The sequence below is a fragment of the Nematolebias whitei genome, chromosome 22 (assembly GCF_014905685.2).
Source record: "Nematolebias whitei isolate Nwh7 chromosome 22, NemWhi1, whole genome shotgun sequence".
Taxonomy (NCBI): domain Eukaryota; kingdom Metazoa; phylum Chordata; class Actinopteri; order Cyprinodontiformes; family Rivulidae; genus Nematolebias; species Nematolebias whitei.
In genome coordinates, this window is record NC_056519.1 from 21,275,938 (window position 1) to 21,302,077 (window position 26,140).

General features: G+C 40.3%; 2 protein-coding genes across 2 annotated transcripts in view; both read right to left on the minus strand.

Moving 5' to 3' along the window:
• LOC119428523 (ATP-binding cassette sub-family C member 9) overlaps positions 1–4,239 on the minus strand; it is a 58,957-nt gene extending 54,718 nt beyond the window's left edge. The window contains exon 1 of the mRNA XM_037696204.1: positions 4,222–4,239. Within this exon, the coding sequence (XP_037552132.1) occupies positions 4,222–4,239 (18 nt within the window). The remainder of the gene's footprint in view (positions 1–4,221) is intronic.
• Positions 4,240–5,225: 986 nt separating this feature from the next.
• The window catches only part of LOC119428524 (ATP-binding cassette sub-family C member 9), a 50,935-nt gene continuing 30,020 nt past the window's right edge, over positions 5,226–26,140 (minus strand). The window contains exons 6-13 of the mRNA XM_037696205.1: positions 25,023–25,178; positions 24,808–24,942; positions 24,520–24,682; positions 21,932–21,972; positions 21,530–21,672; positions 21,202–21,310; positions 17,322–17,429; positions 5,226–5,330 (exon numbers count right to left, since the gene is read on the minus strand). Of these exons, the coding sequence (XP_037552133.1) occupies positions 5,226–5,330; positions 17,322–17,429; positions 21,202–21,310; positions 21,530–21,672; positions 21,932–21,972; positions 24,520–24,682; positions 24,808–24,942; positions 25,023–25,178 (960 nt within the window). The remainder of the gene's footprint in view (positions 5,331–17,321; positions 17,430–21,201; positions 21,311–21,529; positions 21,673–21,931; positions 21,973–24,519; positions 24,683–24,807; positions 24,943–25,022; positions 25,179–26,140) is intronic.

Consider the following 26,140-nt stretch of genomic DNA (forward strand, 5'->3'; position numbering starts at 1 on the left):
CCAGATGGCTAGGCCTCAGACTGACGAAGCCTCTTGGATGAGGGGCGAAACGTTTCTTTATAACAAAAAAACGAAGTCCAGATGACATGATTCAACCTTTTTTGTTGTTATATACCTGGATGACTGAGAAAACAAACTTTGTGTTTTTGAATTAATATATTTTTGTCATTTTACTTTATTCTCAATAGTTCAACTTTAAACTTAAGTTTGTAAACTAAGAGAAAATTTCCTTCCTCTGTTGTTTTTCTGAGTTACACTAAAGGTCACTGAGAAGCATCAGGCTGAGACTAGTTAGAGACAAAAAATTGTAAAAATAAATAATAATAATAACATAAAATACGCATTTTCACTTATAATCACATTAAATGTTGAACTTGCAAAAGACCCAAAAACCAAACATCTCTAGAATTTCAGAAACTAAACAAATTAATGATTACACGTTTAATACTTTAATATTTAAAAAAAAAAAAAAAAAAAAATATTTTTTGTTGATATTTTAAAAATGATTTTCTGTGAAAATATTTTTTAAAGTCAACATCTTACCTGTTTTAGATAGCTTTTTGAACAACGTCAGTTTGGAAAAAGAGTTAAAATCCCACCAGATTGACGACAAAATGGCGAGTCTGTTCTGTCATAACTAAACTTTCTCCAAACTGAGGTTTTTAAAAATAGTTATCTACTACAGTTAAGATACTAACTGTTTATAACCTTTCCAGATAACCCCACTTTGAAGGGTACAAATAATCCTTTCGAACCCTAAAACAGTAGCAAAACTGGACCAATGCAAACGTTACAAGAGAAAAGTTGGAACATAAAAGTGGACTCATGGTTTAGTCTTATTGCAAACAAAATAATTCTTGAAACACTACACCTCCAATGACATCATTCACGCCTTCTCTAAATTTAAACATCTGCAGCATGTGCTTCATGCCGGCCATCACGCCTGAAAAAGTTTACATGCTTTGTGAACTAACTTCAACTTGACAAACTCAGAGAAGCTTTGAGTAAGATCCCACTACCACTTCTGTACATGCAACACATTGCATCTCTCGAACGCCTCTTCAACTCCCCTTGGTTTTAAAACACTTGGTATTTCAGTGATAAGCACACGGCATGACTGCAGTAACAGCAGTGTCAAAGGGTTTGCACTGATTTAAAGAAAGATTCACCTTCCACTTGTTGAGAGAGCTTAAAAAGAAACCAGAGGATCTGCTCATAAAAAATTCTAGAATAATAGAAATAACAGGCCTAGCATTGATGTTATGCACAATCTTTTGATATTGCGGGATCTCACGAGATCTGTTAGCACTTGTGTGCTGAGCATGTTTCTCAGCTAATATACCACTCAAATATTTAGCTCATTAGCTTTTGGGGTCGAGATGGGGTAGAGGCAGGGAAGCCGACCTGCGACCTGAAAGTCCCAGGTTCAATCCCCAACCCTTTCCACATGTCGTGGTGTCTCTGAGCAAGACACCCAATCCCTAATTGCTCCTCGGGCAGCTTACATAGCTGCCCACTGCTCCACCTGGGTGTATCTCATGTGTGATGGGCTAAAAAGTCAAAGTTGAAGTTTCTTTATTTATCATATGCACCACATGTGGTGGAACAAAATTGTGTACACATGGTCCCAGTTACATACAACAAAAGTATAAAATGTAAAAAATAAACAGTAATAAGATCTAACAAAAGAACTAAGAAAAACGTTAAACTAAAAATACGCTAAGCACTAGTAGTACAAAAACAATACGCCTAACAGCAGCACGAACATGAGTTTGTGTGAGCAGATGAGTTCGAATGAACACAGCAGCATGAAATAAATCAGCAGAATGATGTGATTTTTCAGTGGTTATTCTGGTTAGAGCTTCATGAGTGTAACAGCCTCATGGTAGAAGCTGTTCCTCAGCATGGTGGTTCTACATTTAATGCTTCTTAGCCTCCTTCCTAAGGGGAGCGGGGCAAAAATTGTGTGTGCTGGGTGAGTGTGGTCCTTCATGATGCAGGTGGCCCTCTTCCTACATCTGTATGTATAGATGTCTGTGATGGTGGGAAGGCTGACTCCAACAGACTTCTGTGCAGCCTTCACCACTCTCTGCAAAGCTTTTCTTTCTAAAATGAATAAAATTTAAATGCAGAGTACAAATGTTGCCATTGTATGGGAATATACAATGATGACAACACATAGCACTTACTTACCAGTATTTACTTAAATGAGCAGTTTTTGTATTGTCAAGTACTTGCTATAGATGTGGTGAGATTATTCTGTACCCTTTTATAAAGAAAAACCCACAAAGTTCACTAAAATAAATTAAAACTGGCAATAATAATTAATTTACCAAAAGCCAGCAAAATAAAAATCAGTCATTGCTTTTGAACTTTGGTTCAACAGATTTTTTTTTTTCCAAAATAAAGTTATAAAACTAAACTTGAGAAAAAAAAACATGCTACTCCTAATATTTCATACACAACGTTTTGAGGCAATCAAGTGATTTGTGTATCTCTGACTTCTGCACCTGTCCACATGTGTTTAGATCCACTTCTTATAAGCAAACTGCTCCAGATGTCACAGGTTTGAAGGGTTCCTTCTCCAGATGTTCAACATCATTTACATCAGGTCTCAGAAGGCCACTTCATAACAGTCCAGTGCTTGGTTCTGAATCATTCTTGGGTGTTTTTGGTCGTTTTCCTGTTGGAGGATAGCCTGTTGGTTGACTCAGACCAGGTTTTCTAACACTGGGTAACACATTTTGCTCCAGATTGCCTTGACAGTCTTGGGATTCCTTTGTAACCCTGCACAGAATCTAGATGTTGTGTGTCAGATGCAGCAAAGGAGGTACAGAACCCTAACCCTCCATGCAGGAAGTAGGCCACCTGCATCATGAAGAACCCCACTCACCCAGCACACACACTTGTTGCCCAGCTCACCTCAGGCAGAAGGTTGAGGAGCATTAAGTGTAGAACCACTAGACTGAGGAACAGCTTCTACCCTGAAGATGTTAGACTCATGGATCCCTAACCAGGATAATCATTGTAATGTATTGGTGATGTGTAACTTATCTGTGCTGCTGATTATCCATACTGCTGATCTCATGCTGCTGACTTACTCATGCTGCTCACCACAGAGCCATGTTCAGGCTGCTGTTGTTACAACATATTGTTTTACATTATTAGTGTTTAGCATATATGTCATGTTTCTGTATCTGCCATTCAGCCACGCCCACTCTGCACCTTCAGCCTAATCAGCGCTCATGTCATACACCTGTTCCCTGCACTATTTAAGATTTCCATTCATTCAAGTACCCTGCCAGATTATCAAACCCTCAGTGGTAGTAAATGTCCAGTGTTCTGTTCAGTCCTGTTTGATCTTCATGTTTTGACCTCATGTCTTCTTTTGGATACCCCAAATTGCCTGCTCCCTGTCTGCTCTGGATTTGCTTTTCTGACCTCGTTACAGACTACTCTTCAGGCTAAACAACCACATTTCAAGGATTATAATATGGATTTGGACCCGGATCTCTGACTCCATGTGTAAGACTGTCTGTGCTTCTGGACCTTGTTTTTGGAATACCCCTTGGATCGCGCTCTCTCCTCTGATGCTGCATTTCACCCATTGATGGTGACATCATCATTCCCAACTCATTCAGCTGGCCCCCACCTTGCCTAGCTGAGAAGGTTAGTGACTGTCATTCTGTTCATCTTGCCACTCACAGAAATATTCAGTTCACTAGCCATCCTATCTCTGCAAATTGGCCCTGCCACTGGACTCTGACCTCCACCAGCAGCTGTTTATCAATAAATCTTTTAACCATTCTTGTTGTCTGAAGTCGTGCTCGAATCTTAAAACAACATTCTTGTCAGTATTTCTTAGATCTTTTAGCATACCGTTTGGTGTTCATTTAGCATATATCTTAGTGTACATTAGACTCCTTTTACAATTTATATTTTTGCTATTGTTGAGTGTAACTGGGACCCTGCGTACATAATTTTGTTCCACCTCATGTACCACATGTGATGAGAATGACAATAAAATTGATTTGAACTTGAACAAAACCGAGCCTCCATGTTCAATTGTAGTTTTGGGTCTGTCTGTGAACATCAAGCTGATGTGACTTGTTGCCAAAAATTCCAGCCTCTATTTTGTCTGACTTGATGTCCTCCTTTGTCTTCCATCAAGTCCCTTTTGGCCCAAACAATGATGAATGATGTCATCTGACAAAAAGGTACCTTGACCTTGGAGTTCATCTCTGATCTCTTTGGAAGTTGTGGGCTTTTTGATTACCCCTCATATGATCAGTTTATTCTATTTGTCATCAGTTTTCCTCCAGGGAGGGTACATGGACTGTACTTATATAACGCTTTTCTATCTTATTGATACTCAAAGCTCTTTACAACACAATCTGTGCCTCATTTAACCATTCATACAACACTCTACTATATCTGTACAAAGAATAATCAGAGCTTTATCACATTCATACATTGATGGGACACACATCAGAGGCAATGAGGGGTTCACTGTCTTGGCCAGGGTCACTTTGGCATTTGACTGCTGGTGGAGTTGAACCCCCAGCTCTTGCAATGGAGGACGACTGCTCTAAACACTCAGCCACAGCCGCCCCCTGGGTGTCTTCAGTCTTGTGGACTTTAAACTTCCGAATAATCTGTGCAGCTGTGGAACATCCAGCTGTTGCAGATGGTTTTAAAGCCTTTACCATTATTAAGCTGCTCAATATCATTTCTAAGCTCCTGTGAGAACTCTGTCCTTGGCTGTCCTTGTTCATTGTTTTACACACCATGATACCAAACAGTCCTGTGACTACCTGACACCTTTTTTAGTAGACTGACTGATAAAAAGACTGGGGACACGTGTGATGCTGATTACAGGACACAAGTCCCTGTGGTTAAATTATTTTCAGTCATTTTTAGGAGTATAGTACTATCCAGTTTTGCAAAGGCCAGTTTTATTAATTATTTTTAACCAATTATGGTGCTAACATTTAAAGGCAATGACTCAATTTTATGGGTTGATTTTAATTAATTATTTTTCATATAATTGTATCTGTTTCAATTTACTTCAGTGATCTTTTGTTTGTTTCTTTTTTAAAATAAAGGTAAAAACTATTGTGTATTGCTACCTAACAAAAGTGTCTGACTACATTTGCATCAAGTTCTGTGGATCTGTTGGTACTTTTACTAGCTTGTTTTCCTACTTTCTGATAGAATGGCTTCAGTTATATAAAATTATCCAAAAATATGTCTCTACCTGTGGGGATGCGCATATTGATGTCTGACAGCGTCAGCAGGTTGTTTCCCCAGGTGAAGGATCCATTGCTCACCTGAACAGAAGCAAAAAGAGACTAAATCAAATGAGAACTGTACAGCCAGTGTTGTAAATTATTTTTTTCCTTCACAGCAGATTCCTCACACTGTTTTAGCAACAGGCAACCTGCATACATGCTGTTTCCTTGTGCACTGACCCCCAAAGAGAAGAGCAAATGACCCATTTTAGCCCCGGACCAGAGTTTGAGGTATCCGGTGAGCTAATTGCAGTGAACTGGTCTCACTATATGAAAAAACCCATAACAAATTGTGATGTTTGTTTTTTTTCTAGTTATTCTGACTAAAATTATTATCTCTGGTTGGGTTGTTAGTTTGTCACAGCCAACTGTGTCTAAGTTTTTATTTTTTAAACCAGAAAATTGCAGTATAACTACTCGTTTTTTAAATTAGAGCTACTAATAGGTTTCGTTAAAGAATGCAACCTAAAATCTTATTAGATTAGGTTATTAGATCAGTGATTTTTATAGTGTACCATGGGAAATTGTCTGATTTCACTTAATTGGTAAAAACAAATTAGTCACTGCAAAGGATTTGGCATTGAGCATCTGTGTCTGCAAAATGTTGGCCAAGTAAATTTAACACTATTCATTACTAGTAGGTGGCAGTAGGTAAGACATAACTGCAAACTGTCCCGATTTAGTTGGGACAGTCCTGGATAGGGAGGGGCAGGACCTCCAAATGTCCTGCATTTGACATACATATGACACTTCTCAGCTGTCAGACACAGTTGGGATTTTTCCGATACCACAATCTATTGCAAAATGAGCTTGCTGAAAAAACGAGTTATCGGCAACAAAAAAAGAACAAACATTGGTCAATTTAAATAACTAAAGTGCGACACACTGGTGGGGAGTCTGGGGGTCCCTCCCCCAGAAAATTTTGAATGAAGTAGCTGTCATTTCCTGCATTTTGGTGTATGTTAACGGGCTGTTAAACATATATGATTACCCAACACTTGATTCAATAACTATTTTAGAGAACAACAACAGCTCTCAACTTGGGTGTGAAATCGACTGTGTGTGTGTGTGTGTGTGTGCCTTCTGAAAGCAAGCCCCCCCTCCCCTCACTTCCCAGCTCAGAGCCCGACACTTATCCACTGAATTCAGTCCTGCGCGTTGTTGTCTGACTCACCACTCACATGTGAACTTCCTCAGTCTGTTCATGGCCGCTGCCTGTGAGCTCCTGCCCATATACGATTGTCTGGTTTGCTCAGAATTTGCCCCCATACCACTCGCTCACTCCTGCTCCAATCTCCTGCAGCTGTGGGCTGCATAAAGGTGCAGCAGGTGCTAAATAATTTTAAATATTTCATTTTAAATAAAAATTATTTTAAAAAACCATGATAGAGCGAGATCACGAAAAACAAACCGTGAAGTAGCGAGGAACTACTATATATATATATATATATATATATATATATATATAAACTACTACTTTGCGGTTTTTCACTTATCGCGAGGCTTGAGGCTTCAGGCTTCAGGCTTCAGGAAAAGGATCCCCCGCCATAAATGAGGGACTACTGTAATGTGAATAATACACATCAGACATTTCGCTTGTTGTATTTTTAAAAGTCAAAATTTTATTAATAACCCACTTAAACTGTCAAACTGATTAGCAATTTACAGTAGTTGTGCTGTTTAATTATATATATATATTTTTAATTAAAATTCACAATGACTTTGGATTTTTAGGGGCAGAGGTTGGAATTACCAGATCCAAGCAAACAGTTGCTGGAAAAACACCCTGTCAAAATAAGAGTTACCGGATCTTGTTCCAGCAGTATCTGGCTCAAATTAAGCCCTGCTAGTTAGTGTTCATTGTTACAGCTTTCAAAAATATATATATAATACCAATTTTATGTTTTTTGTCCAACCCAAGGAATTTAGTAAAACGCACATCAAATGGGTTCATAACTTTTATGGACAGAATTTCTAGGCACAGCCAAGGTGTTGAGGGGATCCGTTTAGGTGGCCTTAGGATTGCTTCTCTGTTTTTTGCAGATTATGTGGTCCTATTGGCTTCATCAGGTCGTGATCTACAGCTTTTGCTGGAGCGGTTTGCAGCTGAGTGTGACGCGGCCAGGATGAGGATCAGTTCCTCCAAATCCGAGGCCATGGTCTTGAGCTGGCGGAAAAGGGTAGAGTGCCCTCTCTGGGTCGGGAGGAGGTCCTACCCCAAGTGGAGGAGTTTAAGTATCTTGGGGTCTTGTTCACGAATGAGGGAAAAATTAACCGTGAGATCGATAGGCCGATAGGTGCAGCGTCGGCAGTGAAGCAGGCGCTGTACCCGTCTGTCGTCATGAAGAGAGAGCTGAGTCAAAAGGCAAAGCTCTCAATTTATTGGTCGATCTACGTTCCTACCCTCATCTATGGTCATGAGCTTTGGGTTGTGACCGAAAGAACGAGATCTCGGATACAAGCGGTCGAAATGAGTTTTCTCTGCAGGGCGTCTGGGCTCTCCCTTAGAGATAGGGTGAGCAGCTCGGTCATCTGGGAAGAACTCAGAGTAGAGCCGCTGCTTCTCCACATCGAGAGGAGTCAGTTGAGGTGGCTTGGGCATCTGGTTAGGATGCCTCCTGAACGCCTCCCTGGTGAGGTGTTCCGGGCACGTCCCACTGGGAGGAGACCCAGAGGAAGACCCAGGACACGCTAGAGGGACTATGTTTCTCAGCTGGCCTGGGAACAGTTTGGGATTCCCCTGGAGGAGCTGGCCCAAGTGGCTGGGTAGAGGGAAGTCTGGGCTTCCCTACTTAGGCTGCTACACCCACAACCCAACCCCGGATAAGCTGAAGAAAATGTATGGATGGCAGATCAAACGACTGGAATATGCATAGTTTTGAGTAGATTTTAAAAATAATTATTGGGGGGCATGGCCCCCCGGGGGGGGGGGGGGGGGGGTGTTGCCCATCACTGATGTTTGTGGATAGAAATGTTGGCGGGTTTGAAATGGTATAAAAGAAGATGGTGGTGAACTGGATCCAGGACAAAGTTCTTAGCTAGGGACCTGCACAGCTGTAGTCTTGTTGGACAAGACAAGACAAGACAAGGACATGACTTTGTAGGAGCGGGAGGAACCACCTGAACTGAGACAAGACGTTGGTTTACAGCTGATCTACTTTTGGATAATTTTTAGTTGACTGCTGCTAAAGAGTTTCATATTCTTGCAAATACAGCTATTTTAATATTTCTGCCATTTTCCACAACATTATGTGAGCTGAACTTAAAAGCATGACTACTCTAAAAACTTAATACGTACAGAAAGAGACTGAGAGCTGTGCCTAATGTGTGCCGTTTTTCTTACCAGGATATCACCTTTGTGTTCATGCAAACAGTCCCAGGTTTCTCTCTTAGTAAATTCTGAATTTTTTATTGTCATTATATGTGCGTTTTCACCTATGATTAGCCATTTTGTAACCTTTTTGATTGGTAGTGTGCCACAAGTTTTTTTTGTTGTTTGTTTGTTTTTATGGAAAAATGTGCCACGCCTCAAAAAAGGTTGAAAACACAGTCTTAGATTACAATTTAGGATGGGGCTAGCTAGCTGGCGCTAAGTGGCGTTACCTGGTGCTAAATAATATTATTACCATTAGCTAGCTAGCATGAACTAATGTTATTTTAGGAAACCACACTCGCCATCTACTACTACTCTGGGTCAAATGTTTTGACCCATTTATTTGGCCAAAGCAGCTCAACTTTTAACCTGAGTTATTAAAATAACTCCAGTTTTAATTTGTACAAATGGATACAGAATTATAACTTGTCAAACACAATAAGTGTTGAGAAAACAAGTGAACAGCAGCAAATAAGTCTGCATCTAATCACTGGTCTGCATCCCTTCTTCCTGCTTAACAGTTTACATTCCTCCTATCTGTTGCTTTTATTTGTTTATTTTATGTTTATTTTATCTGACAGTCCCCTGAAGCGTTTCCCCCAACAGTTACCCTCTCCACACGTCACTGATCCCCAAAAGGAAAAAGGAAAATCTTTTATTTCTTCCTTAACACATATTAAACACAAGTTTCCAATACACTTTAAATGTTGAGGTTTAGAGAATAATATAGTATACCTCCTCATTTTCCTCCTCATTACAAAATAACTGGGCTTCAAATAAAACTGATTATCTAGAATTAAGATTAATAGATAAGTTGGATAGCACATATTTGTTTATTGGCTACTGTGGGAAAAAATGGAAATGTTCAAAGCAGAAAGATGTCTAAATGAGAGCGAGGGAGGAAAACAGAACGGAAGTGGAGAACAGAGATGTAAAATCAGGAGTGAAGTATGACAATTAGTAAACACAGGGTTTGACTGTCTAATGATAAACAAATGATTAAACCTTGTAACTTGTATGAAAACTGCTGCTATTCCTTCACTCGCTTTTTTAAATTACAGATAATTTAAAGCTTAACATTTTGTTGAACAAGTTCTATTTGTTAACATTAATTTATTTCTAGATAACTGTTGCTTATGCACCTAAACAATGTTATTGCAAGGCATCTTTGCATGCTAAAGGTTTAAAAACTATCTGTCAACATCCAGTCAGGGCACTGACCACTCCGTTGGGACCTCCTCCTGCCGCATGAACTTTCAGTTTCTGACCCAGAGGATGGGGAAAGTACCTGCACAATGTGTCCTCCACCTAAAACCTTCTCTGCATGCCTAATGGCAACTTCCCACCCAAGTCGCATAGCAATGAGTCTCCTTGCAGTGCCAAAGGTGTGACACCCTGGAGCTGGTAGCAATATCTTGCATGTGTGCAGCCCAAGAGTAGCAATCGTGGATCTACCCAGAGCAACAGGGATCCAAGGCCCTTCCTGGGCAACCAGGCAGCCCTATTCAGGAATGCCCAAGGACACCTCTAGAAAAGGTGAGGTAAAAAAGAATTGCTCTACAACTACCTGTCGCACATCCCACACCCAGTGGGTTTCCACCTTAGTGGGTGCAACAGAAAGTCTTTAAAGCTCAGTCTTGCAAGCTGGAATGTGAGCTCTCTTCTAGCCTCAAATCCAGATCAACCACAAAGATGAACTGCCCTACTCTGCAAAGAATGAGATGCCTACAATGTTGATATTACAGCACAGTTGGAAATTCGACTTTTTGACATTGGAGAGAGAAAACCTACACCCTCTTTCGGTGGGGAACCCCTTGGGGGCAGCCAATAAAGGAACTTCTGGCACTAGATTTTCTATCTCCATAGGCCTCCTAACCCTCCCAAAATTATTTTACGACTGACTGATGACCTTGTGATTCATGATATTTAGCACCACCTACCTGACTATGCTGGGTGTGTATGCACCTACTTTTGTTAGCCCACAAGCTGACAGGCACCTTTTATGACTTTCTGAATGCCACCATTCAGTTCATCCCAAGTGATGACACCATCGTTACCCATGGAGACGTCAATGCCAAAGTCAGAAATTACCAGGTGCCCTAACCTGACATCTTCAGAAACTTTGGAAAAGGAACCTTCAAAATAAATGGAGACTATCTACTACAACTGTGCAATGCCCACTCACTAGTAATAACCAACATCTTCTTTGCTATACCTGATCACCATTTCTGCACTTGAAAACATCCTCTTCTGGCCACTTGCACCTTCTGGACTATGTTCTTATCAGCCAGAAGAAAGTGAAAGATGTTGGTGTCACTAGAGCCATGTCAGGCCCAGAATTCAGCACAGATCACTACATGGTGAAATGTAAGCTGAAAGCATCAACTCATTGCCCAAGGAGACTGGCACTGAAGCCACAAAATAATCTTGATTTCCAAATACTGAAGGACGATCAAGTATGCACAAACCTCTCTACTGCTTTCCGCTTGGCCTATATACCCACAGATGGCACTGATGAGGAGACCAAATGAAACTGCTTCAAGAACTGCCTGTCTGACCAAGCCAAAAAGACTAGGTTACCCGAAGCGAAAGAATGCAGATTGGTTTGATGACTGTGAAAACACCAGAACAACACTCATCTAACAGAAAATAATATATATTTGTCATCTGCAGAAACCTAAATGTCCTCAAGTCAGAGATTACCTTGCCAAGATCAAAAGCCTTTGAAGCATGAACTAAGACAGATGGAAGACACCTGGTGGGACAGAAAAACTGATGAAATGCAGACCTAACCAATTTTCACAATACTAGAGCCTTCTATCGAGTCTTGATGATAGTGTAAGGGCATCAAGATACCTCATCCAATCTTATCCTAGCAGCTGATAATACCACCATCCTGACAGAGCGACTGCAACATTGAAAGAAACACTTCAAAACCCTGCTTAGTCAACATTGTTGCTGATGAGTCTGTACTAGATTGACTAGTCAATCTTGTACAGATGAGTCAGGAACAGTGTTTACTAAGGGTTTTGAAGTGTTTCTGAAGAGACAATACTAGACTGAAATCAACAATGCCTTGCTGTACACAGTGCTGATGATGCAGTCGCACTCAAAGAAGTACAAATTGCTGTGATGGGTCTAGCTGCGTACAAAGCCCCTGGTATTGATGGCATACCTGCAGATGTCTACCAAAAAGGCAGTGAGGACATCCTCACAGCCCTATTTGAAGTGCTGGCAGCAGTATGAAATGAGACAAAGATCACACAAGACTTTGTGACTACTGTAGCATCCTTAGTCTTTAAGAAGAAAAGGAGCAATTAGTTCTGTGGAAACTACCGAGGCATCCCCCATTTGTCCATCGCTCGAAAAGTGCTCAGAAAGATCATCCTGCATCATATGAAATCTTTCCTAAACACCATCATTCCAGAATCCCAGAGTGGTTTCTGTAGTGCAAGATCATGATCTTCGCCATCAGACAGTTACAAGAGGGAACTATAGAACAGAACATGCCCATCTATATTTTATTCATTGACAATGCATTTGACACAGTGAATAGACACAGTCTCTGGTTACTCCTGAAAAAGTACAGCTGTCGCCTTGAAGTCACTAATCTGAGAAGTTCCACATTGGCATGATGGTGCAAGTTGCATCTAGCTTATCATTCTCAGAAAAGTTTACTGTGAACCAAGGAGTGAAGCAGGGTAGCGTATTTGCCCCATTCTTGTTCTCCCTGTATCTCTTGACTGTCCTGGAACTGTTGCAATTAAGTGAGGGCATTTACTTCAAAGCTCAATCTGATGGCAACCTTTTCATCATCAGACATATGAATTTTCATACTAAAACAAAGACCATATGCACCACAGAGCTTCTGTACACTGACAATCCAGCTCTGGTATCACACTCCAAAGCAGAACTCCAGTGCATTCTCAGCTCATTCAACACTGTACCCAATAGCCTTGGCCTAACAATCAATGTCTCCAAAATGGTAATGATGCTCCAAGCCGCTCCCAGAATTGTACCAGTTGACACTAGCATTCAATTGAGTGGTAACCTGCTCTACACTGTAAAGCACTTCACGTTCCTTGACTGTACCCTCTTGAATGACAACAGCTTAGACAACAAAATAGAAAAGTGAATCAGAGCTTCTTTATCTGCATTTGGGAAACTCCAGAACCAAGTATGGAAATGCACTAGCTTTCACATACAAACAAATGTAAGGTCTACAAAGCTGTTGTGCTATCATACCTACTCTACTCAGCTGAAATGTACATACTGTACCAGTGACACATTTACAAGCATAGATGTCCTACATTCACCAGCTCCTCAAGGTCAACTAGAAAAACTAAGTACCCAACTCTGAAGTCTGAAAGCATGGTAATATTCTTAGAGTAGAAGCATTACTTACTCAGAGTCAGCTAACGTGGACCAGCCATGTCACTCGAATGGATGATGCCTGATTGCCGAAAGCTCTCTTTTATTGAGAGCTGAAACATGGCAAGAGAGGAGAAGGTTGTCCAAAACTTAGATACAAAGATGGTGTGCATTGGTCATCATGCAACATTCCCCTTTCCACCTGGGAAACTGTGGAGAAAGACCAAATGACCTGATGGCACCACACCATTGAGGCAATTGTTACTGTGGAACACAGAAAATAAGTTGTGAGAAAGAAGCCAGCGTCGAGCCAGCAAAAAAGCCAACCTGACCTCAACTGGAGTCAATGCAGGCTCCTGTCCACATTGTGGCAGGGTCTTTCATCGCCGTATTGGACTCTGCTCCCACACTCAAAGTTGCTGTACTACTCAACCCTGAGTGACAGGCAACAAGGATGTTTTAAAAGCCGCATTAGCATAATGCTACTGTCAAATGTATCACATTTGTACTAAATTGTTTCCAAGACCTTGTCACAACCACAGTCGTAGCCTAGGTACGAGGCCAGTGTAACAATTCCTACTTCAAATTCTCAAAAAACAAGTTCCTCCAAGTTCTTCCTCCTCCTCCACCAAGGCCACAATTTACTCAAAACCTCAACACACCCCAATTTTTAAAAGGAACTTTTCTTACAACCAAATGCAGCCACACACAAAAAATGAAGTTGGCCCGTCGCTTATTTTTCAATTTATTATGCTCACAACATTCACAAATGGATGGACAAACGGAGGCTATATCCAGTTCCACATTTTCACTCTGCAAGGGGAATCATAAACCATGATAACTCAGCACTGTTTATCTGCTAACTTGAGAAGCCCATAACCTTGTGTCAATAGTTTAAAGAACGGTTCACTTAAAACTCAGATCCAAAAAGAAAATTATTCTACCAGTTTGATGTGTGCTAAACTCAGTTTACACAATATATCAGAATAAATCATTGTATCAGCAGATCTAAAGTGATGTCTTGTTAAACTAAATGCAATGAGCTGCTCCAACTTTACTCTGAAAATTCAATACATGTTGTTTATTGTGGGAACACAATGGTATATTCAACATGTCCTGATGCATGTTCAATAATCCAGGTAGAAAAATCTAAAAAAAAAGTTAAATCTGGTCCTCTGCACATTCAAAAAAAAAAAAAGTAGAAACGTTTCGTCCTTCATCCGAAAGACTTCTTCAGTCTGAGGTGCTGTATTCAGCTCAGTCTCTTAAATAGCACCTTCTCAGAGTGGATCAACAAGTTTTGCTGCTGACAGCCAAAACCAGCTGCTCACATGGTCAAGAAGGACCATCAGCCTAACAATGGATCATTAGCACACTGATGGCTGTTTACTACTCACAGGAGGCTGAGTGATACTAGCAATCACAGCATTGTAAGAGGGGGACAGTTGAACACGGAGGCCTCCACCCCTGTTTAATGATGGACGGTTTATTTTCACAAAGATGGCCTCCTTTACTCCTCTCTCAAACCATCGTTCCTCTCTATCTAGGATGTGAACATCTTCATCCCTGAAAGAGTGACCGAGGGACTGGAGATGAGTGTAGACCGCAGAGTCCTGGCCTGATGATGTTGATCTTCTGTGCTGGGCCATCCTTTTGGCCAGTGGCTGTTTAGTTTCCCCGATGTAAGACTGATCACAGCCCTCCTGGGCCTTCCTGAAAGCAGAGAAAAAACCCAAACAGGACTCCAGCCAACCATCAAGTGAAAAGGAGGAACCCAGACCAGTGGTCATTCCATATGTTGCGGGAGTATCAGAGAAATTGAGATGTTTATTTTCTAAACACAACGTCCCAGTGGCTTTTAAACTCCAAAATATATTACGGCAAAGACTGGTTCATCCCAAAGATCCAGTCCCCCGGCACAAACAGAGTAATATTGTGTATGCTGTTCAGTGTCAGGAGGGCTGTGATCAGTCTTACATCGGGGAAACTAAACAGCCACTGGCCAAAAGGATGGACCAGCACAGAAGATCAACATCATCAGGCCAGAACTCTGCAGTCTGCACTCATCTCCAGGCCAGCGGTCACTCTTTCAAGGATGAAGATGTTCACATCCTGGACAGAGAGGAACGATGGTTTGAGAGAGGAGTAAAGGAGGCCATCTTTGTGAAAAGAAATTGTCCATCGTTAAACAGGGGTGGAGGCCTCCGTGTTCAACTGTCTCCCTCTTACAATGCTGTTATTGCTAATATCACTCAGCCCTCTGTGAATAGTAAACAGCCATCAGGGTGCTAATGATCCATCATTAGGCTGATGGTCCTTGAGCATGTGATCAGCTGGTTTTGGTTGTCAGCAGCAAACTGGTTGATCCACTCTGAGAAGGTGCTATTTATAAGACTGAGCTGAATACAGCACCTCAGACTGAAAAAGTCTTTCAAATGAAACACGAAACGTTTCTACATTTTTTTTTTTTATGTCCACAGGACCAGATTTAACTTTTTTAGATATATTCAACATGAATAAGTGTACAGCCGTCTGGACAGTGGTGTCACTCCACAGGGATGAGACAGGAAGAGGAGCCTTTGCAGAGGGGCTGAGAAAAATCTGAACACTTTCACAAGCCCCTTCAAGGGGCAACAAATTCTCGTGTGAATTCTACACTTCCTGACAGAACAGGGAGTCCATGCGTACACATAAACACAAGGATACACCAATAAAGAACATGTCATGCTGTATACACTCATGGTATCGGAAAGAAACAGCTAAATCAGCTCTTTCAGTTGAATAATTTTACAAGTCACTTATACATATGTTGTAACCAAATGATTTGGGTCAACTTAACACTTAACCAGTTATTCTAGATTGAAAGTGAGCAATATATGGCCCAAGGGCCAAAAGTGCTTATGGGCAAGGTCCATCTGGCCACCAATATTCTTAATTGAAAAGAAAATAACTTTTAATTAAGTTGAATGCTAAGATACAATATTGATGTGCTCTCAGAGTGTGTGTATGTTCTGACCAATCAGTGTTATATGGTGATGTGATGTTCTACATGAAAAGGGTGGTGCACTAATAAAGTTCTTCTCTTGGTGTTACAGTTCAAGGAGCACTGTCATGTGCGTAATTACTCCATCTGGAATCATAAATAACTCTATGCAGGAACACTGCAAATCTGCATTGTATCAATGAAACTTTATGAAGTTTAAATTGGACCTTGGACAAATTCATCAAAAACCATTGTTTTAGAAAACTTTTTTTTTTTTACTTTGTAAGTTGCTGTGTTTTTATAAACTAGACTGAACCTTAAAGTCGCCACAAAAAGCAAACGTGTAACTTTTATTAAAACTTTTGTGTGCTAACATATTGTTATAAATTGTTGCAAGAGCCAGTTTACAGAAAGTATGTCTCATATTCCTAAGAGTATTGGGGAGACATATTTTCATCAAGCATGCTAACTATGCTACAACAACAAAAGAGCCTGAAAAGTCTTCCAGATTGCAAAAGTCTTGCAAAAGTTACTTTCCAATAGGCAGCACTTGGGACTGCTTTAAATATCTTAATTTGGCCCTCTGTTCTAGATGATGGTATATCAGCTCAAATCTTCCTGTCATACTTTATATTTCATATATATACTTTATATTTCTGCTATTTTTGGGTGTAACTGGGACCTTGAGTACACAATTTTGTTCCACCTCATGGACCACATGTTGCTGTTGTTTGTCATATTGTTTTGTACTATTAGCGCTTAGTGTATTCTTAGTTTAGCATATTTCTTAGTTCATATCTTAGATCTTATTACTGTTTTTTCTTTACAGTTTGTATTGTTGTTGGATGTAACTGGGACCCTGTGTACATAATTTTGTTCCACTTCATGTACCACATGTGATGTGAATGACAATAAAGACACCTTGACCTTGAAATATCCCCCAGTCATTTCTATCACAACGGTAACCCATTCTAAAGCTGAAATATTTAATGTCCAGTTACAGAGAGGCGTGTAAATGTAACAGCTTGGGCAGCTGAGTTCATCGTTGCTGAACAAAAAAAAAAAAACCTAATAAAATTATAGTTTTATACAGATTTGATGTCTTTAATATCTGTGTTTCAATGTCCTTTAAACAAAACATCAAAATCACACTTATCTCCTTTATTCTCAGTTTTTTTTTTTTTTATTGGATAAGTTTGTGCCCTTGCACAACCCTACAGCTTTGGAGCTGTTCCTCTTGTACAGCTTGTTATTCCGTCATTTTTTTCTAACCCTTTCACAACTTATGAACTTTGACTCTGACCTTTACGGCCGCGTCCTCCGTCTCCGTGGGCCTCGTCGACCGCCTGCTCGGCTGCTCGTAGCTGTCCATCTGGTAGCGTATCGGCTGCTTCCTGTTGATAGCTTTGGTCTTTAGAGAAATATCAAAAGGACAAAGGAGTCAGGGGAGAAAAAAAAAGAGATTTCAAGATAACATATAGTAATAAACGTGTTTTCATTGTTATTAGCGCGTTAAACTTGGCATTCTTTGTACTTCATGTGAAGTCACTCACATAAAGTGAGTGATACATTGTGTACAGTTTGTGCAACAAAGTTCACCCTCGAGATTTAGTCATGAAGTCACTACATGTGAGTTTTATTGCTTCACCTTCATTTTCTGTACTTTGTTCATTGAAATCTTTAGACTAATGCTTCTAATTTGGTTATAATTTGAAGCATTAATCTAAAACTATGGCATGAATCCATATTCATTTCAGCTGAGTTATTAATCAAAGCAGTTTCATAGGATATAACACTTCAACATTACTTTTACCAGTTGTTTTATTTTCAAGGGATCAAATCAAAAGATGAGCATGTTGAGCCCTCCTGCTGTCCTTGGGTCAAAATGACTCTTGAGGCCTCAGAGGCCTTGGAGCAGGGGTGGGCAACATTGGATTTCCAGAGGGATTAATTGAGATATTTAAAACAATTAAAGTGCTGCATAGTTATTGTTGTTATTATTAACCTTTATTTAAGAGACCACAGAACTCTTTAGCAAGGAGGGTCTGAAAGCAGCCTAGCATGCAGGTTTTTGAACTGTGGGAGAAACCTGGAGTACCCGGAGACAACCCATGCAGACAGTGGGCGAACATACAAGCTCCACACAGAAAGACCCCTGGTCCAAACTGGGGATTGAACCCATGACCTTCTTGTTGTGAGACAACAGTGCTCACCACTCAGCTGTCGCAGTAGTGAATTGGAAAATACATTTTCTTTAAAACAGATAGTTTGGAAGACTTTTTTTCCAGGCTTTGAATCATAGCATGTTCTGTTTTAGAGTTGGTATGAATGATAAAAATGTGTCTACCCAAAACTCTTTAGCAGCATAAAAGATGCTTTATGTAAACTGGTTGCTGTGACAATATATTTGTTAGCTTAAGTATGCAAAAAAAAAAAAAAGTAGTATATTTGCTTTTAGGAGTCTTTAAAATTCAGTCCAGTTATTGAAACATGCCTTAAAAATGTTTTAGCCTGTCTTAATCCAAATGTTTTCGATTGATTTTACCAAGATGTTTAATTCTGACTTCCTTAGCATTTATAGATAAAATGCAGGATTTCATCAACTTATATAAAAGCTACAACAAAAAAGGTTAAGTTGTGTCATCTGGACCAGTTTCTTTAAGTGAGAAGCGTTTTATCTCCCATCCAGAGGACTTCCTCAGTCTACGGCCTGCCAATCAGATCTGTCCCATAGGTAGCCTTTACTGCTGTGTTTCAAGCCAACCTCTTGTTGGAATCTCAAAAGTAGGTCTTTAATATGTGACCCTTTTTCTTAACCACTCTGGCCTTGGTTGTCCTCAGACTGTTTCTGTGAGTTGGCCACCTGGCCTTAAACATTTGATTTTTGTACATGATGATTGTTTTGGATGGGTGTGTCACATGTTAAAAGTCTACTTCTGAGATTACAACAGGAGGTTGGCTTGAAACACAGCAGTAAAGGCTACCTATTGGACAGATCTGGTTGGCAGGCTGTAGACTGAGGAAGTCCTCTGGATGGGGGACGAAAAGTTTCTCACTTAAAGAAACTGGTCCAGATGACACGATTTAACCTTTTTTGTTGTTATCTACCTGGATGATTGAGCTTACAACCCTTTATCTAAAAGCTGCTTTCAGGTCTAATAATGATGTCTAAGGGCTACTTTTGGCCCGCTGATCATATGTTGCTCATGTCTCTGCCTTTGAGGATAATTTTGACTCAAATACAGCAAGACAGTTAATGATTCCTTTAGAATGGTTCTTTTTTTTTTTACTGATTGGAGTGTTGTTTATTGTGCTAAAACTAAACTCTGTACCCCAGTGGGCTGTGACAGTCAGAGACACCATACTGTAAGAAAATGCAGAATTTTTCACTTGGAATCAAACATAATTGGTACTTAGGCACATACTGTATTTATGAATTTACACACCTACAGTAAATTGTAACATGTACGCTACGTTCTTGGAGTGATGTGCACATTGTTTTCATGCAATTTATTTAGTCTCAAGTATGTCTGAATTTGATTGCATTTGTTTGCTTTTTTGTCTGCTATCCATCAAAATAAGTTTTCTCGTGTTTTTTCATTCATTCAACATTTATTTAAACAGATTAATCCCATTGAGGCATGAGGACTCATTTACGAGAGAGACCTATATTTTAACAAAGTGATGACACCAGTGACAATGACAACAATAGACAATCATAAATGATTCATACAAATTAAAGGGTTTTTTTTTACAATTGAAAACAGAATGATAATTAAAAGGAGGAAAAAAAACGTAGCCAAAAAAATAAATAAATAAAACCAAACAGCTAGGTTACGAGGTGGTGTAGAAAACTAAAAACAGGAACATGTCTGCATTGGTTTTTGCCAGGAACTTAACAAATGTTTAAAGCAACTTAAAGAGGTCAAGGTTGAGAGCTTCAGATCTTTTTGTAAGATACTCCAGGAAACAGGAGCAGAGTAGGAGAAGGCCCTTTTGCCTAGTTCAGTCCTCACTGAGGAAACACTGCAGGTAATAATGTCCTGAGAGCGCACGCTGTAGCTGCACTCACGCAGAGACATGTAGGAGGACATGCATGAAGGCAGCAGACCAAGAAGTGATTTAAAGATGAAAATGTACTAGTGGGAGAGTCTGAGTGAAGTTAAGGATGTCCAGTTAACCAGTGGTGGGTACGGTAGTTACAGCCAGTTATGAATCTTAATGCGCCGTGATAGACACCATCCAACATCTGCAGGGTTCTTGTATGGGCGTTCATATAAATAATGTCACCGTAGTCAATGGAGGGAAGGAAAGTCACAGTTACAAGGCATTTCCTAACATTCAGAGTTAGACAGGATCTATTTCTGAAAAAGAAACCCAATTTAACTTTCCGTTTTTTACCAAATTTTCCACGTGAAGCTTCAAAGAGAGATGTTGACCAAGATACCCAAATATTTGTAGGAATCGACAAACTCAATAAGGACACAATTAAAGGATAAAATCAGAGGGAGAACTGCTGGGACCGGCTTCCTGTTTGCAAAAAGCATCACTTTGGTTTTATCGGCATTTAGGACAAGTTTGAGACAGAACAAATCTGACTTGATGATGTCAAAGGTGGATTTCATAAGCTGGAAAGCCTTAGCAACTGTTTTAGCTCAACAGCAAACATTTATATCATCAGCGTAGAAGTGTAGGGATGCATCAGGGATACTCTGATTTGCGTTGTCTATGTAGATTGTAAAGAGGGTGCGTCCTAAGACTGAGCCTTGTGGAACACCATTGTTAACTGCTAAATAACTGGAGGAAATACCATTATATTGAACACATTGCCTCCGATCTGAACGATAGTTAGAGAACCAACCAATGGTGTGATCTGAGAAACTAGTTTCTGAGAGCTTATGACACAAGATGTTATGATCTACAGTATTGTTGCAAATATGTTGCAAACCCTCTCACAGTTGTCTCACGTTCCTTCCACTTTCTGAGCTGTGGAAAGTAAACTGAAAAGGGACTAAATTTGTTTTGCATAAGTTCTGAAAATGTATGAAAATTCTTGCAACACGAGCAAGAGCCTGTGACTCAGGCGAAGAACAAAACTCCCTCACAAAAGTTGTTCCCAATGTCTGATATTTCTACGCATCTGAGCAGCAGTTTTTAAAGCACTTAATTATGACAAAACTCACCGCCCCAAAATGTTTTTTGCCTGAATCCAAGGAAACAGATATGTCTCCATTTCGCCAGCTGTCTTCTCCGATTTCATCACTCTGGAGAAACTCGCCGAGCTTCTGGACGCTGCAGCAACAAACAAACACGACTCCGTGAGACGTGTGAGCGTTAAGCCGACCATACCATCACCAATACCAGCAATCTCTCAGGAGTTTAGAGTTTCTCTTCCCTGCCGTCAGCTTTCCTTTAATTAGATTCACCACTGGAAACATCTCCAGTTTGTTCTCCTTGTTTAGTCACTTCTACAAGTGACTTCCACAAAATATCGCAGTTACATTGACTCACCTGACGAGCGCCTTCACAGCAAATCTGACGACGGTGGAAAGTAGAAAGAGTGGCGTGACCAGGATGTGGAACAGCGCCAATGCTGCAAAGGCTTCAGAGGGTTTGGGACTGGTTTCGTAGATGACGTGATACGTCACAAACGTCTAGAAGAAATTATTTTACACGTTATCTCTGCTGCAGCGTGTTCAGAAATTCCTGATAATAGTCGTAATTTATAAGTCAATTCATGAAAATGTTGGGATGTTGTGTCAAATGAAAATAAAAACTAAATGCAGTGACTTGCAAATCTAATATATATATATCTTTTTACAATAAACCACACTGAACTTGTCTAATACAGAAACTAAAAAAATGCACACTTTTTGTAGAAATAAAAGTTAAGGTAATAAAAGGAGGGCTTACCACAAGAACAGCAGCGATGGGAATAGCAGCGTTCATGAAAACTGCACAAAGAGTAGAAAATAAAAACACTTTACCGGAGTGCTCCATATAAACTAACATAGCTAATATTTTATAGCTATTTTTAGGTTAAAGCTACCTTACAACAAAAATATTAAATAATAAAAAACAATAAATGTACAAATATAGCTGTACAAAAGTAAAATTGTACATGAAAGATGAAAAAATAAATAAAAACATGTAAGTAAAAAACACTTGACAGCCTTTTATCTGTTTGAAAAGGAGTAGGAACATAAAACGTATAACAATAAAACATTTAGAAATACCTCAAGATCAACAAACCGTATCAGATAGAAAATCCTGCAGACTGTTTTGTATTTTACATCTGTTGGTGAACACTGACATTTTTTTATGTGAATAAAAGAGTGAAGAAGTGAAGCACATGTAAAAAGTTCAGTCCTATGACGTACATGATGAATATTGTGTTTTTACTTCATATTTAAACAAAAGACAAAAAAAATGACAACTTGGAGATTTGTTGGAACAGTAATCAGTGGATCTCTCACAGTACATATACTTCTTAGTTTTCACTAAAGCAGTAGTAGACAAAACTGCTCATTCATAGGTTGACTGGTTAGCATAGTGCTACGTTAGTGCCGGAAGTTGTTGATGGGAGCAGGGGTTAGTTAGCATAGTGCTACGTTAGTGCCGGAAGTTGTTGATGGAGCAGGGGTTAGTTAGCATAGCGCTACGTTAGTGCCGGAAGTTGTTGGTGAGAGCAGGGGTTAGTTAGCATAGCGCTACGTTAGTGCCGGAAGTTGTTGATGGGAGCAGGGGTTAGTTAGCATAGTACTACGTTAGTGCCGAAAGTTGTTGATGGGAGCAGGGGTTAGTTAGCATAGTCCTACGTTAGTGCCGAAAGTTGTTGATGGGAGCAGGGGTTAGTTAGCATAGTGCTACGTTAGTGCCGGAAGTTGTTGATGGAGCAGGGGTTAGTTAGCATAGTGCTACGTTAGTGCCGAAAGTTGTTGATGGGAGCAGGGGTTAGTTAGCATAGCGCTACGTTAGTGCCGGAAGTTGTTGGTGAGAGCAGGGGTTAGTTAGCGTAGCGCTACGTTAGTGCCGGAAGTTGTTGGTGAGAGCAGGGGTTAGTTAGCATAGCGCTACGTTAGTGCCGAAAGTTGTTGGTGAGAGCAGGGGTTAGTTAGCATAGTGCTACGTTAGTGCCGAAAGTTGTTGGTGAGAGCAGGGGTTAGTTAGCATAGTGCTACGTTAGTGCCGGAAGTTGTTGGTGAGAGCAGGGGTTAGTTAGCATAGTGCTAAGTTAGTGCCGAAAGTTGTTGATGAGAGCAGGGGTTAGTTAGCATAGTGCTATGTTAGTGCCGAAAGTTGTTGATGGGAGCAGGGGTTAGTTAGCATAGTGCTATGTTAGTGCCGAAAGTTGTTGATGGGAGCAGGGGTTAGTTAGCATAGTGCTATGTTAGTGCCGGAAGTTTTTGACGGGGTGGGGTTAGTTGTCATAGTGCTACATTAGTCCCATAAGTTGTTGATGGGGGCAGGGGTTAGTTAGCAGTTGTTGACGAGGTGCAGGGTGGGGTAGCAGAGCGCTACATTTGTATTGCGTGCGGTTTGGAGTCTGAGCTGAGCTGCTACACTCTCCACTCCTCATTCGGAAGTGGCGGAGCTTCATGGGGCGGGTGGAGGATTTGGTGGGCGGGGCGACCTTCTTGAATAACGGTAGGGGAAACACTAATCTTTATGTGTCATTTTTGGCACCTCATTGGAGGCATAGCGTACGCTACGCTGCCATGTAGTTACTGTTTTGGTTGGTGTGGTGTAATGTTTCTACGCAGATTTAGAAGTAAATACATCTCAAATGTGAGTTTTATGTAAATATACATAAACTCGTATTCGACAAACCGTTGTATGAATTTACTGAACATCTTATTACTTTGATAAACCTTTACACGCCATGAGTTGTGCATTACACAGTTATTTTAGAAGAAATGTGATATTCCTGCAGGAAGTGCAACAGGCTGCACCAGAAGTGCTACAGCCAATATTTGTGCTTAATAACCACAAAGTTCACAATTAATCATGGTGTATTGAGAAAGTGAATGGTTTACAAGTTTATAAAACAGCATTTGCATACATTTCTATGCCTCTCTCTCTCTCTCCATGTATATATATAATTTAAAATATATATATATACATATATATATATATTTTTTTTTTTACAAATTGGGCGCTATTTCAAGATGGCAGCAATACACTTGGTCGTTTTCGGACTAGCAGTTAGTTCATCATTCTGGTCCAAATTCAACTTATTTCTCCAAAGTGAGGTTGTTCAAAATGTTATCATGACAAGTAAGATATTAACTGTTTATACCTTATCCACATAAGCTCACTTCAAGAGATCTGGTTTCACTCCAAAAAAAAGAAAAAGGTCATTTAGGCACATGCAGAACATTGTCCTAAATAAATTAATCTAAATATCTTTGTTCCTAACAGAATGCCTGCATGTGATGAAAGCTACTTAACATTTTTGAAAGGAACAAAAAAACATCACAGCGTGTTGATTTTGTTCTTACTGGACATGGAAGTGTAAAACGCGAACGTCCTGAGGCTGGTGAGCTCTTTGCCTCTGGTTTGCTCCACGTTGTCACAGAAAATATCCTCCCAGGCGTAAAGCTTCAGCAGCTTTATACCTTTTAGGATCTCTGTGGTCTTTTTCAGCCGATCTGTGGAGTGTTCCTAAAAAAACAAGATGATGAAGTAAAATACAGACTGTAGTTTAGATCACTGTTGTTATCAACTTGTGTATTTAATGAAGAGATTTAATAAAAGCAGACAAAATCACAACAGATTCAGTTGCTTACTAGTGAACTTTTCTGTGTGTCTGCCAGTTTTGTAGCTATGCGGTACTGAACTGGAGCCAACAGAACAATAACCGAGGCTCCGACCAAGGCGCTCCAACCCAACAAGTAGTAGAGCAGAATCACTCCCATCACAATCTGAAACATGAAGCAAACATCCCTGAAGTGGATTCATGCCATTTGAGCCCCTTGTTGTTGAAAGCTGTAGTTTTGTGTACCTGAACAGGCATGGCCCAAAGGTTGGGACACAGGAAGAGGAACCACATCAGTTGGTTGGTCTCTATGGCAACCAGGTTGTTGATTTGGCCCAGCGTCATCTCCCCCATCGACATGTTGGAGGTGGAAAGACGTAGGATTTTGTTGTAAATCATCGCCTTGATAGTGGGACACAAAAGAAAGACGTAATTTTAACAAATAGTAAATGGACTGTACTTATATAGCACCTTTCTATCTTATTAAGATACTCAAAGTGCTTTACAACACGATCTGTGTCTCTGTTACCCATTCACACAACACTCTACTAGATCTACAGTATACAAAGCTAATCTGAATTTGTAGACTAATCAGTGCTTGATCACATTCATACACCGATTGGACACACATTGGAAGCAATGAGGGGTTCAGTGTCTTGCCCAGGGACACTTCAACATGTGACTGCTGGTGGAATCGAACCCCCAACTCTCCGACTGGAGGATGACTACTCTAACCACTCAGCCACAGCTGCCCCGTAAACAAGATTAGGATAACATTGACTCCTGGGTCTCAACATTTTTGAATCCTCGTCACGGCCTTGACTTATTTACACAGCTCTCGCTCACATGCAAACATCTAAATCACACCAGAGAGAATTTATAAAATATCTCTTGAACCACTGAATGGATTTTAGTAAAACTTAATGGATTCATGTGTACAAATGATTCACTTTTGGAGTTTTTTTTTTTTTTGGGGTGGGGGGGTGTACTCCAGTTTCCTCTCACAGTCCCCCCCAAAAAATGCACGTCAGGCTAATTGGAGAGCCTAAACTGTGAGTGTTGGCATCTATGGTTGTCTATCTTGTGTTGATTCTGTGATGGCTGGCAATCTGTCCAGGATGTACTCTGCATCTCCTTCAGTGACGGCAGATAGGCACCACCTTTTCACAACCCGCTGCATATAGAAAACGAACAGCTGAAGTGTCCTCAACTGATTGCCATAGTCAATATATAATTCCCAACTGACATCATACTTCCTACATTTGGGCACTTTGTGTCATCCCGGCATAGGCATCGCAACAAATATATGTGAAGGGGGCGTGTCCTCCTCACATTTAAAAAATACTCATCCCCCCCCCCCCCCC